This window comes from Myodes glareolus, chromosome 19, assembly GCF_982192425.1.
Source record: "Myodes glareolus chromosome 19, mMyoGla1.1, whole genome shotgun sequence".
Classification (NCBI taxonomy): Eukaryota; Metazoa; Chordata; class Mammalia; order Rodentia; family Cricetidae; genus Myodes; species Myodes glareolus.
The window spans coordinates 13,051,658-13,070,553 of record NC_142044.1 but is presented as its reverse complement, the minus strand read 5'-3'; the positions used below and the strand labels follow the sequence as shown (position 1 = coordinate 13,070,553).

The 18,896-nt window shown below is 33.6% G+C and overlaps 1 protein-coding gene across 1 annotated transcript in view; it reads left to right on the top strand.

The window, feature by feature from the left end:
• Positions 1–18,896, top strand: part of Csmd3 (CUB and Sushi multiple domains 3) — a 1,053,984-nt gene that overhangs the window by 220,590 nt on the left and 814,498 nt on the right. Inside the window, exon 4 of the mRNA XM_087898772.1 lies at positions 10,069–10,263. Coding sequence (XP_087754898.1) covers positions 10,069–10,263 — 195 coding nt within the window. The remainder of the gene's footprint in view (positions 1–10,068; positions 10,264–18,896) is intronic.

The window sequence follows — 18,896 nt, the reverse complement described above, 5'->3', positions numbered from 1 at the left end:
CTATATAAACAAGAATATGATAGATGAGAGGGATCTCTGCTTTTGTCAGTGTGATGAAACAAATTCCATCAATCTTAATTTCACTATTTCAAATGCTATGAGCTAGACTAAGCTACATTTTGTCTCCTGTGGCTAATGATAAGTAAGTTCCAGCAATTCAGTGCACTTATTTGAAAATGAAACATAGGTTTTAGACATGTGCAATTTCTTTGAGGATTGTGCATATTGATTTTATTGTTGAAATTGAAGCTTTACTCTAGCATGGTCCTAGTTAGTCTTAGACAATTTGGCCCAGATTCCAACGTATCTCAGATGGGGGCATCTCACTTGAGGAATTGTTACCGTCTGATTGACCTTATGAGAATTTTTCTTGTTGTTGTTGTTATTGTTGTCCATAGACTTAGGAGATCCCAACCCACTGTGAGCAGTAGCAACTCTAGACAGGGAGGGATGCATGAGAAGTGTAGCTGGACAAACCTGTCAGAAATCTTTCCTCCAAGGCGTCTGATTCTGTTCTGGACTTCAGTTTCCTGCCCAAGTTCCTATCCAGCCATTCCTCAGTGCTGAACTGGAATTTGTAACCAAACAAATGCTCTCTTCTGCCAAGCTGCTTTTGGTCAGTGTTATATCACAACAGCAGAGAAACAAATTAGAAAAAAAACAGTTTTAATTATTTTCTACTTTCCTTTGGATAAATAACAATGATTATAATTTTGTTTTTTAATGTGATTCTTCTGATCTATGAGTTATACTTTAAGAAAACATGTTTCTGCTCTCAAGAACTTAAGGACGACAGGCAGAGACTCTACGTAAATTTAATTATTATGTTGAACTTAATAGACTAATTATTTAGTAGTTAAGTCTATATTACTGCCACTACTATGATTTATTTAAATCAATTTATGATTTTCAAAAAAAATATTTAAAAATTTCTATCAATGGTGTTGCATTGAAGGAATACACTGAAACAGAAATACAAAATATGCCCTCAATTTTTGGTCAGAGAGTAGCAATGAAACTCATAATAAATGAGACTAGTTTTTTCTTCTGTATATTTATGGAAGGTTATAGCTCACAGTGATGTGAAGGACAGAATTCTAAGGTGCCAACACAAATGGATGACTTACTATGTATTAAAGTGTTCTGTTTCTGGCTGTCAAGTCCCTTGGGGAATTAAAAAAAATAGATGGAGGATGCCAGTTTCTTCCCAAAATTTATCGCTTGAATCTGCTGAAGGGAGCATGGTTAAGGAGAATGGCAGGAGTATTTGAGTATTTGCAGGCACATAAAACAGACGTGGGGCATACAAATCAATCCCTAATGTTATCTAAGGGAATTTGGGCCAAATAAATAAATTACTTATCTACAAATCCCTGTTTAGTCAATTCCAAAGGCAAATTTCAGCCACCAAACCTGTATCACCTGATGTGCTCTAGCATGCAGATGAAGGATCAGTTTCCTTTTATCCATTTTGGGTTACATCACAGAGAATGTGGAAAAGGAAAAACTGTCCAAACAAAGATGCAGGACCATGGGAAGTGTAGACCTCCAGAGCACACAATGCTTCCCCACTTTTGTTTCATGAATTGCACATGTCCATAACTTTTGCTTTCTCCCCCTATTTGCTTTTGCACATGGAATGATTGCAATCATCCATTATCTGTTCACCCAATTTCTCACCTCAATGAGGAACTATAGTTAACCTCAGTAGAAAACAAAATAATTCCATCACTAGAAAATAGCCCTGTTGTCGATTTTCTAGAAATCTAGAATTGTAGCAGGTTTCTATAATATGAAAATTTGCCTTTAACTTTAACTGTGGTCAACTTGATAAACTATGTAGTCATCTGAGTGGGAAGCTTGGGATTGAGAAATGCTTCATTAGACTGGCTTGTGGGGGTACACCAGGGTGAATTTCTTGATTATTAATTGATATTGTAGAGCCAAGCCCACTGTGAGTAATGATGCCCCATAATAGCTTATCATAGACCATATCAGAAATATAGCTATGAATGGGTGAGCCTGAGATTGGGCCATCGAGCAGGGTATCTCAGTGGTTTTTTGTTGTTGTTGTTGTTGTTTTTTGTTTGTTTGTTTCTACTTTACTCAATGATGGACTATGATCTTGATGGCTAAGACGACTTTTGGATAGGGAGTTTTGTACCAGAAACAGAAGAAAACCTAGGCCAGCAAAGAAGGGAGGGTGATCTTTCTCAGGATCATCCCCATTTAACCCAACATCCTGAAATTCAGTAATTTTATTAACTTACTTTTATCTTGAGTTCTCAGGGATGACACAGCAGAAAGAAGGTAGAATGCTGGGCTTCTGATGATCTTAGTCCTATTACCATTTGCTTAGAATAATCAGAGTCACTTGAAATGAAACAACAGCTGTCTTATTCATATGATTTTATGTTGAATACCTGCAACAGTAGCAGTAGAGGGACACTACCTAAAACAGCTAACTTAAAGTTTCTCAAAAGCATACTCATGAAATTCCCTTGTGACTATCATTTTATTTGTCCATTTTAAAATGGCTCTCCATTCAATTCTAACATTCTTTTCTCTGTTACCCTGACTGTCTCTCCATTGTTTCTCCGTGGGTCTTACTCAGGTCAATTGACATAACTTTACTCAAAATTAAGCAATGCTTCTTTCAGATTGTGATCTTCATATTATACAAGTATTCAAAGGATGTGGAGTCAGATGTGGCTTGATATTATTTCTGACAAATGAAAATTCAGCCTCCAGAACCCACCAAGTTGGTGGTGATGAGAAGCAACTCCTTGGAGTTCTCTTTATCTTCATATACCTGCAGCTGTGCACACATTCACATGTACGGAACATGTGCACATATGTGCACACCCAAATTCGCACACACAATGAACAAAATGATAGACATACCAACAGATCTATGATAGATAATAAAGTGTTTTGTTTGTTTAAGAGAGTAATAGGGGGGTTTGGAGAAATGGTTCAACAGCTAAGAATATTTGATGCTTTTGCAGAGGATCTGAGTTTCATATTCAGCACTTATATCTGGCAAATCACAACTGCCAGTAACTCAAAACTCCAAAAGATCTGATACTCCCTCTTGTCTTCAACAGACACTGAGCATATACAGCATTCACTCACTACACACACACACACACACACACACACACAGAGACATATATATATATATATATATATATATATGTATATATATACAGAGAGAGAGAATATGACAAAATGAAGTAGAATCATTTTTAAATTTTCAAACTTTAGGCCAAGTTTTAATTTTCAGAAGGTCATATTGTACGTGCTTCATCATTTTTCAGCTGAGTTATAAGTTCCAACAAGGTAGAAATGGTGTTATATTTGTTAGACCCCTTTGACATTTATGCCTCAAAGTTCAGTAATTTTTTGATGATGGAGTAATTGCTGAAACACAGAGGCATCTCTCACTCATCATATTCAACGATTATGTAATCCAGCAAATTACCTCCGATCAACTTAGCATACCCTTTTAAAGGAATAAATTCCGTGAGAACGAAAGTTTTAACACTGATACTTGCCCCAATTCTGTCATGAGGAAAGCAGGGCTTGTACGCATTTTCCTGCTATTCTGAATCAAGTGGTAAAAGGTTATCCCATGGCAGATGCAGCATCTCTCATTCTCAGAAACTTTAAAGCAGATATGATTGTAAAAATACCTGATTTCTATATTATTATTTACCTTGATATACAATATACTATTAAAGATCCTGGTTGTAATTAGATACTACATTTCATTATAATCCTACCAAACTATCGTAATTTGACAATCATTTAATTAAAATACAAAATTTCTAAAATTTTTTTGCATGTTCCACAATCTTCTTGGCATAAAAGAAGTATTGATATTTAATACTGAAACCATACAGTATCTTATTCACATGTCAAATACCTTTTCCATCAGTTTTAACATTTATCTTCATATTAACAAAATTATGCAAGCAAAATCTGATGCCACTTGAAAAGCCTTGTTTAAAGGCTTATTTTTGTTTTATGCTTAAGAGTCTTGACTGAACATATACATGAATGCCACATGTATACTACCTGATTTCCAAATCCCCACCAAATCAGCATATTTCCTGGAACTGGAGTGATAGATGGTTTTGAGCCAACATGTAAGTACTGAGAAGCAAACCAGGGCCTCTACAGAAGCAGGGAGTCTTAAACACTGAACCAACCATCTCAGTAGTTCTTGTCCAATGTTTCAAGCAATGGTTATACTTTACCCTCACAATCAGTTTAGTGATTTGTTTTCCTCTTAGAAAAAAAACAGCTGTTGCAATCTTGGCTATTGAATTTTTTTGTTTGTTCATTTATCAACAAATAATTTATTATGGTTTTCTTTTTACACTAAAATACTCCTAGCAAATACTGGTATTTTATTGTTAGCAAATCTCAGTCTTACGAAGAGTCTTTTCACCTTTGGAACAGCAAATGTTGTCTCTTGTGTACTTCCTTTCAGAATGACAAGGAGATCAAAAGCACGGTGAATCATAGAAATAATGTTCTTATGTTCATGGACAGAAACTGGCTTATTGAAGTGGTTGCATTTTCATAGGACAATACAGTTGAAAAGCTTAACAGAGAAATTTGGTGTTTAAAAAAAACAAACCACACCTTGCAAATGTTATTCAGTGCTTATTGTAATGCAGTTAATACAACATATGCGGACTGCTCTGTTTTGTATTAGTTAAGTTTCATTATTTTCTGTTTATGTATTTGTCAAAAAACCTTTGTGTGATGATTATCTTTTGCATTTTCACGTTGAATGAAATTACTCAGCTAGCTCAATCTTTGTTTGCTTGCCAGCAACACAGTGTTCTAAATACTTGCTTGATTCACAAAGATGAGTCAGAGCCCTTGTTCTCAAGTCCCCAAGTTGTATAATAGCGATGAACTAGGTATAAAGAAACAGATTCATTCTGTTATATATAATGGACGAATAATCCAGGGGATAGGATAGCTACAGTAACTGTTTGAAAAATATTCACGAAATGTTTGCGCAGACATCTCTGAGAACATTCTCATAAATGATTTCATTTATGTCCTACGTAATGAAATGGTTCAAGACTGTAACAGAACATTATGCATCAGTAAAAAGTGAGAAAATGCATTTATTTGCCAAGTATTCCTTTTGAAGTCTCTGACTGAGAAGTACTAGGTGCAAAACACTTTGCCTCAGTTTGATGTTCTACTCTCCTAAATGATTTTTAATCATCTGGGAAATAAAACGCGGAGATGAATTTACTTGAAGAAATACAAGCAACCTGAATTTTGCTTCCCTTAGAAGATATAATTTTACAATGTTTTAAAGTGTTGTTAATTGATCTCAGCAGGACCATGCTTCATTTCTTTGACGGAATAATTATGCAGTTCTGTTCTCAGTGTGCCTTTTTCCTTTCTTTCACTTCTTCATCCCAATATTCAAGGTCAGGTTTGTTGCTTGATAAGTGGCTAAAAACCTTGCTTTTGAAAGCTATTTATTGTCTTTACTACAAAATGGGAAATAATTTTAAAATCCCTGGTTGCTTTAATATATAAGTATACTAGGTATTTCTTCTTATTATTATTAATTTCATTTTAGTATTGGAATATTTCATATTTAAGTACTGTATATACATCATTTCTACTCCTTTCTCTGTCCCTCCATGTCTTATTGTGCAATCCTGAGCTCCTCTCATATATGTAACATCTTCACACATATGTGCACGCATGTGTGTGTGCGTGTGTGTGTGTGTGTGTGTGTGTGTACACACACACAAACAAACTCATTGATTATATTTATATGTTTAGGGCTGACAAGTTTTTCTGGCTAAAATTCTGTGTGTGTGAATGTGTGCATGTGTGTGTGTGTGTTTTCATGTGTATGTGTTTATACATGCTGTGTTTGTGTGTGTTTATCACTTGTGTTTTCACTATATGAAATCTATTTTTCAAATATGCTTGTTTATGGCTTTGAGTTTTATACCACGATTTTGAAAACCCCAGTTAAAACTCCTATTAATTGTTTGACCTCAATTTATATTCTCTTTCAGGAAACAATTAATGCTAGCTTCATCATGATATACCTCCTAAAACCTTCTTGATTGATGCCTAAGTTTTTAGTTATATGCTTTTACTGTTTATTGCTAATTATTCATCTCTTGTTATTATGAGGCAATATGCATTTTATGATGATTTCTTATATTTGATCATCTTGGCAATAGACATGATAAACGCAGCAACACGCCATGACTACACCACTATCTCAGATCATGGCCACGGACAAATGGGTAAACAGCACTAATGGAGTAATTATTTGATGTGCCTCAGTAACAATCTCTATCGATCTCTGGAGTTTTTCTAAGCTTTTAAATAAGAGTGGGGGAAAGTTGAGGTGATTTGTTGAAGACTGATAAGAACTTCTAAAACGTAGTGTAACCTAGTTGTGTGATTTGTTAATCACTAACAGCATTCTAGCATTCAGTACTTTGTTTTTAGTTCAAGACTATGAATGCAGAAGAGAATGGAGAGCCACTTCGGTAGAGAACATACTTAACACAAACAGGAAGATTGACCTTCATACCCAGAACTTATTTAAAAGCCTAATGAGCAAGACACTCCTCTGTAATAGCAATACTCTAGAGGCAAAAACAGAGACTATGGTACAACCTAGCTAACAAGATTTCAAAAATCTGCAAATTTTGGAATCAGAAAGAGAATAACCTCAAAAAATTAATCAAAGTAAATAGAGGATGATACCATATGTCAACTTCAGGTCTCAGCATGCATATATACACTGTTCACACACATACACAGATGTGTCAACACATTTGGCAACATGCATATATACACTCTGTATAGCACATACACACAGATGATTAAATATAACAATCAATCAGAATAGTAGATAATGCAACTGTTCAATTCATGAAACTGAAAAGGTTGAAAAGAACAAATTATAGATTCCATGAGCAATATCTATAGACCTTGAATGTGAAACATAATTAATTGCAATGGATGATTAAGGATAAATGATATCATATTTAAAATTATATCAATTATTCAATTAAAACACAAGGTCACTCAACAGTGTCGACTGCTAAATGACAAAGAGTAGATGTTGCCAAACCATATCCCTTGGATTTTATTTGGAAAAAATAAATTTTATGAGTCTATGGGCTTAGATATTATTCAGTCAGAAGAACAGAGGTTAGGTAATTTGTGATGATATCACTCTTCTATTATTGATTCACTTCATCTGCAGTATATGATCTAATTTCCCTTTAAGTTCTCTGTCAAGATAATATTCATTTGCTAATTTAAATATAAGTTGAAACTAAACATACAAGCCAGAAGGAACATTGTGAAGATGAAAAACATCTTCAATCTTCTTTCCTCCCCAAAATAATTCCTATGAAAGCATGTGGAAATTCCTTTTTCTCCCAGATATATAACTTTATGATAATTGGAGTCTTGACCTTAATTATTTTTATAGTGTGTATGGGAGAGACAGCATTGAGAATAAGGGCAAAAGTGGTAGTTTCATTAAAAGTATTCCTTTGTTATTACTCTACTCAAAGGATTGAGCTCTTAATTCCATTTATTAAAACTTATTAACCTGAGCATCAATTCCAACAAGTATCATTCATATGACTGTTACAGAAAATGAAACATTTAAAAATATTCTGCCACTCAATGTGTTTGAGGTGTGATTGTATGTACACACACCCATATGCACACACAAACCACATATGTGTGTGTGTGTGTGTGTGTGTGTGTGTGTGTGTGAAAGTCCGAAAGACACATTAAGTTCTGTCTCCATTTCTTTCTTCTCTCTTTTCTTGAGTCTGCTTCTCAGTCTAAGACTGTAGCATGCAATATTTTGGCTGGACTGGCACCCAGGAATCCATAGATTGTCTTGCGTTCTGCATTACCCCAACCAACTCTGCATCTAAAGAGATCTACAGCTACACCTTGTCATTTACAAGGGTGTAGGGGACAAAGATTCATTCCCTATGTGTATGTTGCAAACATTCTAAAGCGCTGAGTCATCTCTTCAAACTGAATATTTTTTGATTGTCCAAATCCAAAGACAATAAATTTGTTTTAAAATTTTCTAGAATTCCTCATATAGACTATGTCTTTAAAGAATTGTGAACAAAATGGTAAAAAAAATTATGAAGAAATAAATTGAAATTTTAGGGATAAATAACTTTGAATAGTGATATTTTAAATACTTTCAAGTATTATTTTATGATGATGACCTACTATTTCACAAACCTTTGATATCCAGTTAATGTTAGCCAAGTCCATTAATTTTCCATATTTGTGGAATCTAAAATAACTATTATAAACTATTATAGTTATTGCAAAATAACTATAACAGCACATATTTTACCTCTAAAATAAGTCATTATTTCAGAGATCATCATTCTTATTTCATTCTATAATCAAATATAGGGACCTCAAATAGTGAGTCTTTCCATTAGCTTTCCCAAAAAGAATAAGGAAAACTAATTCAACTTTGGAAATACAACAAGAATCGGGGGAGCTGTAATAGTGAGGAAAAGCATAAATGGTCAAGTTTGAAGCCCTGGAAGCACTGTGACATGCTTGCCTGTGCCAGTGAATCCAGTCACTGGTGCGAAAGCTTCGCCAAAATTATGAGCTTCATTTCAGTGAGAGAATGTTTCAAAGGAAAGGAGTAGTAGAGGAAATTATCAATTTTGCTTTGGCCACCACCCGCTTTGGGCTCCACATGAACACTCATGAGCATTCATAGATGCACATGCATATTCACAACCCACATGTTATCACACACATGCACTCATATACACTCATGTGCACACACACACAACAAAGTTGCGTTCATAGAACATGATAAAACAAAAACACGAAGAAAATACCAAAATTATTAGAAACAAGCTATAAAGAATTATAAACCCATGTCTGTACATAGTTCCATTCTTGTAAAGTTTTAGCTATCTATTATTATACAGGATTATATATTTTGATAACTTCAAGGTAATTGCAATTTATAATAGATTTGATTGACATAATGGTTTTATCAAGAACTTACTAATGCCACACATGGAATAGTAACAGATTAAAAAGGGAACATGATTCACTTTTATTATCAGATTCTTGAAATTTGAAAAGAATAGTAATCCTGTATAGTTTTAATCATCGCACCTAATATTTAACTGCCTCGAAACTACAATTAAATTATCCCTTTTGGGAAATTAACATTTGTATAGCACCAGTAACTAAACTAACTATTCAAATTGGAATATTACCTTTTCATTAATTAATTAATTTTAGCTTAATTGATTGTTTACAATGCAAATTTAATATGACAGTAGTAATTTAATATATTTATACACACATATGTAATATATATATATATATATATATATATATATATATAGGATTGTGTTTTTTCTGAAATTATTTCATTTATACTTCAGGAATATTTTACTGATGCATTTTAAAAGCCTTAGGTCCTGCATTTGTTACTCTTCTTATTATCAAATACCCATATCAAACTAAATAAATGAATTGAAAAATAATCCAATTTCTTACATTAAATATATGTTCATTTTCTACTCAGTGTATTTTAATCATTTAAATAAAAATATCTTTACTCAAAATGTGCATGTATTCTAGGTAAAGATTTGTAGCTTAGCATAAGTAGAAGCACACATCTGCTCCATCATTCAAATATTGCTTATAAGATATCATATGAGTTGTGTTGATCTCAGCTTTAGAAAATCTACAATATTATAGTAATTGCAAATCCTGGTATGAAAACTAAATAATGTAAGACAACTAAAATTTTATAGAAAAATAAGAACATTTGTAAAGCAACAAAATTTATTAGCATTTTCATGATCAATCTTCCCTGTACTTGAAAGAGAATATGCAAAGTTTTCAGTCCCATTTTTCTCCACAGGAAAATGATAATTACATCTTGATGTACTTTTTTAATCATAAAAGGTTAAAATACATTTAACTAACTCTCAGTTATCTTTTTTTCTTTCTGTGTTACAGAATTGCAGAGTAGCTCCTGTGGGAATCCAGGAGTTCCACCCAAAGGAGTACTGTATGGTACAAAGTTTGATGTTGGGGACAAGATCCGTTACAGCTGTGTGGCTGGTTATATCCTTGATGGCCATCCTCAACTGACCTGTATAGCCAACTCAGTTAATACAGCTTCTTGGGATTTCCCTGTTCCCATCTGCAGAGGTAAAAATAACACACACACACACATGCACATATGTTCAAAATTTGTTTGAGGATTTATTTAATATAATGAAACATTTTAAAAGTAAGAAACTATTAAGCGTAACTATTTATCATCAACATATTAACCATCTCTACAACGTAGCTTCCTCTACCTTCTATCATCTATTTATTTATATTAGGTATTGAATACTAAATATGCAAACATACTTAATATTTGCTACAGCAAATGTATTTTTAATGTAGACAGAGATACTTGTATTTATAAAGACATGTGGGCGTATACAATACAATGCAGGCACACATATTTTCAATTTCACATTATAAAATTTATAAAGTTTATGTCATTTAAGAATCAGGGTTTCTTGTATAAGCAGTCGTGATCATTATTTGTTTAAACTGAGAAATATTGTCTATATCACTGATTCTTCTCAAATTCTCACGTAATTTAGTGTGATATGATGAAAATATTACTTAATAGTTTTATATTGATGCTATAAAATTGTGTATTTTATGAAGAAAACAACTATTTTTGGCATTCATAAGAGTTAAATGTTTAATGTCTGGAAAGTAGCTATATTAGTCATTGCTATGTACACTAGAGTCATGCCCACAGAAGTTCTGGAGATCAGCATTGTTAGTCTGAGTTTTCTTCCTTATTGTGTTGTATTTCATCAAACTATTGAGATACGTTTCTCTTATTCCTCACTGAGTAGAAACTAGGAATGGGCAAACTACACATATCAAACAGTTTTCGTCAAGCAAGTGGCTAAAGCTGAATAGCATATTGACCAACGAAATCACCCACGAATAACTCCTCACTTTTTAATTTATTTTCATATATGTATATCAATTTAATTTTATCTTATTCAACTCCACTCCTTTATCGTTTCTCTCCCATCACAAAAGTCTTTATTTTTTTTCCCCGATGGCCTCCTTCTAGTTTCAAGTGTTTATGTGTTATATATGAAGCCTACTAAGTTTAATTACCATTAATTAGGTTGTGGACATTATTTATCAGAACATGAGAGACATATCCAGTAACTTCAAAGCTAAAGAAGATCCTCTCTTTTCTGTAACCAACCACTAACTGTCAATATCCTCTCAGGAGCAAGCGAGGCCTGGTGAAGTCCTCTCCCACCTGTTAGAAAGTGTGATCAGGAGGTAGCCAAGGCGGCTATGAGTTCATGAGCTAAACAGTCATATCCTACCAATGAGACAGTGTTCCATGGTGCCCTTCCCCATCCTCCCGCTTTTACGTTCCTCTATCTTCCCATATGATGTTTCCTGTATTGCTTGATGGAAATATCCTGTACAGAGCTGCAAACCCAACAGCACTTACTCTCTGTAGTTGAATAAGACAATATCAAGTATACAACTTACAAACCAAGCAAACTGTATAGATTATTATGACAGTGGTATGATTCTTTTGGATATACCTGATGGTGTTCTGAGTGGATTTTGAATTCTGACCCAAAAAGAAAATTCACGACTGGTACTGAAAATCTTGTAATAAGTCCATAGTATGGAATTCATGGACCCAAATAGGGAAGCCGCTGCTATTGCGTTTTCCAAATGGACTGATGTGATCATTAAACTACCTTCTAAATATTTGTGTCTGTAACGCAGACAGAACTAACTTCTTTTGCCAGCTGTCTTAATTGGTATATGATTGGTCTCAGGCATATCATACGAAAATTTGAATTCAGTTGTCTTTCTAGTCAGTGAGATGACTCATTTTTTAAAGATAAGTATTTTAAACTGCTATAGTTGTAGCAGTGCTAAATACGACTGCCTCTACTTGCTGTTTATTGTTCTGCGTGGTACATGTCCAGATTCTTCCCAAGCTGGTCTCTGTGCTTGAGGTTCCCTAATATTGCTGTCTGTTGCCTCTGCTGATGCTTCTGCCATTGCTAAGATTATCATAATTAGTTTTGTGCCAAACACAAAACAGACAAAAAAAATTCAGAAGCATTGTATCTGTTAAGAAAAAAAAAAAACAGAAAATTAGCCCGAGATATAAAAAAAAAATCAAGATTACTTAAATAACAGGTGTAGGAACTATGAAGGTCTGAGATTTTGCTTGAAAAGTTTTCTTTTTCAGTCTTATCAATGGCACAAAAGAAATGCTATTCTTAGGTTAAAAATAAATGACAGTTTTTTTTAAGTGAACAGTAAAACCAATATTTAAAATATCAAAATTTTGCAATATCTATGATTTACAACCTCCAATTTCCAATTCTATAGCAGGATAAAAAATAAGGTGAGAAACATCCGCTCACATACTAGGAAAAAAGCCTTCTCAGTATGAATGAGAATTGTTCATGACCATGTGTAGCACTGTGCCCTTACTTGATCTCTGGGGAGCCATTATCTCTCTCTTGCAAGGCTCTAAGCAAATTTTGTCCTCAGCTCTGCGGGAAGACGTTAGACTGTTTTATAAACAGATGTCTGTGTAATGATAGTCTAACACAAAGGTCAGTTGGAATGTGTTCAAAAGATGTGCAGACATATGAGAATACATAAATGCTAATACATAAACGTCTCAGGATTTAAGGAGGTTAGTAGGGAAGCAAGGTTTGAATCACACACACTCTCTCTCTCTTCCAAAGTCCTAGCATCATTCTTTGAAACTACAGATAATTAATTTACACTTACCATAGGATAATTTATCACATAGTGGGCAGAAACAAAGTCATATATGGATCTTCAAAAAGGCATATATATATATATATATATATATATAGTGTATTCTACATAAGCATACAAATCATTCACTAAAATTATTTCATGAACATTTAAACCTCAGTGTTTTATAGGGACTTTAATTAGAAAAAGAAATATTTTAAATGTTCACAAAGGATCATCATCAACAATATTTAATATTAATCTCTGATTGGGGACTACTTTCCCACTTCAATTCAGATAAGAGAGTTTGGAGTTAAAAGATGTTAGTGTGTCTAAATACTCATTTCCCATCTAGTGATTAGATTCTTCAGGATACAAAGATCGTTTGTGAACTTGGGAATGGGTGCTTTCGTAAAAATGATGAAGATATAGGCAGAAATATGAAAATCACAATTAAATTAATATTAACTGGCTTTATGAGTCACTGAGGTCCTTGCTAGGTAATCAAACGTGATGATACCCTTGAACACATTACATTTTAAGGTACGCACTAAATATGTGCATCGAGCAAAATCACCCACTTATTTTTTCATCTCTATTGTCCCCTCAAGAAGAGACATACTGTTAGAAAACAGTGAAAGGGAGACCAAGTATCTCTCTATCCATCCTGGCTAATACTAGAGCCAATACTTCCCTCCTATTGTTGTTAGCTTTCTATTTCAAGGTTCAATTATTGTTTGCCTGAGTATAGAACTCTCCTTTTTTTTCCTTCTTCCCAAGATCCAGCAGGCATATTACTTCGACTTTCACCAAACCCTCTGTAGCCTAATTTATTAAAGAGGGCCATTCTCTGTGTCAGGAAATGTTGCCTGCTGAACTTCAGTCTGCTAGGCTCACCTTTTCTTTTCCTGACTACTAAAACTAAGGAATGCATTTACTCATTCAAATATATTCATTAAATCCTACCGTGTAAAAAGCAGTATTTTATATGCTAAGAAACCAAAGATTAATTAAGAAACAACTTCTGACTTTAAGAGCCAATGGTCCAAAGGGGCAGATTTGTAATGTAATCAAGCAATTACAATAATGTGTGATAATTGATTTAATGGTAGGATCTTTAGAATAGCTTGGCACCTTAATGAAGGAGGCATTAGTGTCTCCTAGTTGAGAGGATGGAAGTTAATCTAGGGACAGACATTTAAGTGAAGGATTAGGAATGGATTGCTAAAAACATGAACTATATAGAGCAAGAGCATTCTAGGTGAGATAATAATTCATGTAGAAAGTACAAATTTTCCTTTCCAGCCTCAAAAGTAGTTCTCATGTATTTACTAATATTCACTGGCTAAGCTTAGTCTCTATGTCGCCCTTAGAGCACATGATCTAATTTTCCATACTCAGCTTTATCTCTCACTAGTCAACACTTTTGTTAAAATTTAAAGTATAGAAGACCAGTGTGTTTCCAGAGTGTTACACTGTGATTCTGTTCAAAAGGAAATATTGAGCACGCCTTAGTCTACACAGCCTTTTCTGTTCTTTGTCACTCAATAGCGTACTGATTCTTTAATTTATAACTGTGCAGGGGGCTAATAATTCTGTAATGATCTGCTCATTGCTTCCCATGGTGCTTACACAGGCTCTTCCCTTGATGAAACCTTTACTTTGAAAGTTCTTTGCTGCTTCCTAGCAATGATAGTTTAATTAAGAAAGAAACAAATGTCATATCCACCTAGAGGGCATGGAGCAAGGGTTATTATGTTGAAAACCAGGAGCGACTTCATCAGCAACATCTGCGAGTATTTGAAAAAGGCAGCAAACTGCCTGCTAAGCAAAACCATCTCGAAACTAAAACTTGATGCTTGTGCACACACCTGGAGCACTTGCATATTTGCACCCCTTTCCTTTGACAGACACTTCTGTGACATTCATTCCTAATGAGCTTTCACCCAGCTTATGTTCTCAACCCAATGCACCTGATACTTTGACACATTAAGAGCAGTTTCAGCAATGGTAAAGGAATACAGACTTTTACATTGAAAGTTCTCAGATTGGTGTTCTGCATTCAGAAAAGCATTTAGAGTCATGTACTCCAAATATGACTACAAGAGTTTCTCTTGAACTATAGTGTTTCATCTGAACCCTGCCCTTTTGTTATGGAGGGATCAGTGTTTTAATACATAATTAATGAGTCATAGATAACTTTAGTTTGTATTGGGAATTTATGAAGTTTGTATTAACTAAATAATTTTGAAAAGTTATTGTGTCATGTGTGTGTCTAAGGATTCATATAGACATCCAGAAAAAAAAAGTGCTCAGGCAAATGGTATGTGCACCTAAAAGACTGATGGAGAAGGCTTTGATCTGATAGGTGCCATCCTGTTAGAAAACGGGTGACATTAGTAACGCAGTTGTGATACAGTCAATTGGTACAATGTGACTCTCACTAAATGTTTGACAGCACAGATATGTAAAAGGCTTATCAGGAAGACGGTACACTGACAAAGTGAGATAAATTTCAGGTAGTAATTACAAGTGGAAAAGCTTTCCATGTCTTATTTAGATATAGAAGTATCTTTCACCCAAAATTTGATAAGAAAATAACAAATGGAGAAACAACAGCAGACTGCTCTGCTGCACATACTATTTTCCTGCCAGAAATCTTAAGTAATTCTAGACAAAAATTTAAGACCAAAATGCGGACTTTATATTAGTCATGAAAAATGAGAGTTGAAGAAGGAGAAATAAAACTTAAATTTTAGGTAGATACTTTCCATATGTAAATTACAGCAAACATCTTGCTGTAAAAATAGTAATTCAACTCATGGGATGTGATTTATTGCATTTATATGACTCTATGTCCAATCTCTGGGAAATCACCTCAAAAAGCACTAGAAAATAAGAATATCATTTATTCAATATGCAATATGCAAATACGCATACCCACACAAGCATGCTGAGATGTAATATTTTAAACCATAAAACCGACTTAATAGATGTGGCTAGTGAAACTGGAATTATTATTTAAAACGTAAAATAGTTGCATCACAATTCTAACATCTGTTAATAATACTGAAGCCCAAAAGTAAGTTTCTAACTAAATTTGCAAATATATTCTTTAGGCACTTAACTCAGGCGCAGTTTTCCTTCATGATAAATTTATGTTTTAAAATTTGTTATAGGTAAATTTTGTCTTTAAGAAATGAAGGAAGTGCCTCAAAGCAATGCGCTAGACTTTGTTGAGTCACCTGGGAAGCCTTACCCTCTCTAAGGAGTGGATAAGAGACAGGATGGGGGCAAGCTGTGGGAACTGGGATTGATATGTAAAATGAGAAAAGATAGTTTCTTAAAATATAAATAAAGAAATGAAAAAAGTGTTTACTAATGTGAGTTTCCCTTGCCATTCAGGATTATGGGACTTGTGGCAAATGTATACATAAAACTTAGAGAATTATTTGGGTTGTAATCAGCACCCGCTCTCTTACACACACAAAGGTGTATGTGTGTGCTGATTATATTTGTGTGTGAATATATATGAATGTATTTTATAAAGCTTTTATAGTAATAGGTCTTTAAAAGACATTTTTAAAAGCTGTTGGTGTTTGTTAACCCTCTCTGTATTTCTAGTCCTAATTTGTCCACCTATCCTGTACTTTACACCATTTAACTTTTTCTATTTCACCATTGCTCTTAACTCCTTTTTTTAAAAAAAATATTTATTTATTATGTATATAATATTCTGTCTGTGTGTATGCCTGCCAGCCAGAAGAGGGCACCAGATCTCATTACAGATGGTTGTGGGCCACCATGTGGTTGGCAGGAATTGAACTCAGGACCTTTGGAAGATCAGGCAGTGCTCTTAAACCACTGAGCCATCTCTCCAGCCCCCTGCTCTTGACTCCTTAACACTACTTTGTTCATTTCCCCATTGATTTAATTCTGCAAATGACCCTTTATCATGTTCTGGAACGTGAAAGTAAATATTTTGTAGCAATGAAGATGAAAATAGTATTTTATGCATATCAGTTCATGAGCCAAGTGAAGAGGGTGAAAATTTTCTGATACAGAGTTCGCTTTTGTTTTTATTTTTTTATTTTATTACTTTAAAAACATATCAATCCAAATTCCCACTTCCTCCCTTCCTCCCACTTTCCTCCCACTTACTCCACACCCTTCCCCCACATCCCCTCCAATCTTAAGAGAGGGCAAGGTTTCTTTTATCTCCCCAAAGAAAGACAAATTTTAATGACACATGGTCACTTGAAAATTTTACAATTATCGAAGATCATACACATCATCATCATTTCTTTCATGATAAAAGTCATATAACAAGTAAAAATTCAATCGTCATCTCTTATTTCAAGGTTCTCCAATTCTACATCTGACACAAAAAAGTGAATAATATTTTTTAATAGTGGGGTTATTAAATGTTTTAAATTCTGAATTTTCAAAAAGTGAATTTAGTTTTTGTTTATTTGTCTAATTTTTTTCTGCATGAATTAATATCTATGACTAGGGTAATGATGTCTTCATTTTCCACTTTTTCTGTGAGTGGTGATTACCAAAGTAATCAACATACTTTAAAAATTAAGGCAACAGAGTACGTTCTCTAATTTATAGCTAATTTTTTAAAAGTAGCTGAAACAGCTGAAAATGTGGTATATGTAAAAGAATAACATAAATGCAAATGAGGCCAATGATAATAAAAGAAAATTACACGAGCATTAGATGAAACCAAGAACGAGTTTTATATATGAATGTCAAGTTCTAAATTCTTATATTCTAGGAGTCAGTGTTAAATCAAGCATTCATTCACTTGCCAGCATAAACACATCTATAAAATATAGTTAGATTATAGTATATTAAACTAAAAGAAAGCAATATGAATAATTAAGTATATTATTCATTATTACAACACACTGTAAAGCAATCACAGTATAATTTCATATTTTTCATCTTTAATCATATCAGTAACATAAGCACAGGGAGTGAGCTTCCCAAGGTAGTACCACATCTGGATACTGAAGATGATTAAGGACCATCTTTAGAGAACAATATAAATCAAAACACATGTGCCTAATACCATGGACTTAGGCAAACGCTGTGTAAACCAGCAGTATATATTTGATTCTACCCCACGTTTTATGTTTAAATAAGTGAATGTTTTGTTAGGCTATTTGCTTGGAATCTGGCCTAAAATTAATCAAATAAAAATACAATAAAAATGATAATATTTTTATATTAATGTGCTCCTAATATCGTTTTACATTTTATTATTCAAAAAAACCTTATTTTGAAAAGTTAGATTTTAAAGTATGTCTGCATTTAAAGACACAATTGTTACAGTTCAAAGTATGATTTATTTGTATTAATATTATTAGATAATTGATATTTAAGTTATACTTGTTTTATTTTATTGCTTTTTATTTATTAATACAATGTTTTTTGCATATAATAATTTAGCCTTTCTGAAATTGGAGGATTGTTTTTCTCATACTTCCTTCTAAAATGACTATTATTTCTAGATGTTTTATATACCACAAGTTTATAACATTTCATTAGCATATATAATACCATTATCAATGTCACTTCATTTTAAGAACATAGTTACATTTAGGAATTGCACAGTCTCAACTGTAATATTTATGTTGTTCTCAGCACAGTGGCCTGCACCCTAACCACGGAACTATCTCCCAGCTAATAGCCTTTTTCTACAATCTTACTTGAAAGTATCTAACATTTCTCTTCAAATAACATCTAACAAGTTCCATAACGACACATGTACATCTTACAATAACCTATATCTTTAAGCTATTTTGTTCCTCTATTTCATTTAAATCAAATATCTTAGTAGTCTTTGCTATATTTGTTCCCTTTCCACCAACCACTTTCTCAAGCGTCACAGATTTCAAGGAGTACATATGAAGGAATTTTTAGGGTCAGAAGCAAGGGTCAGGCATCTCGTATACAAGGCCACATAAGTTTGTATAGTTTTAGGAAAGAAGGCATAC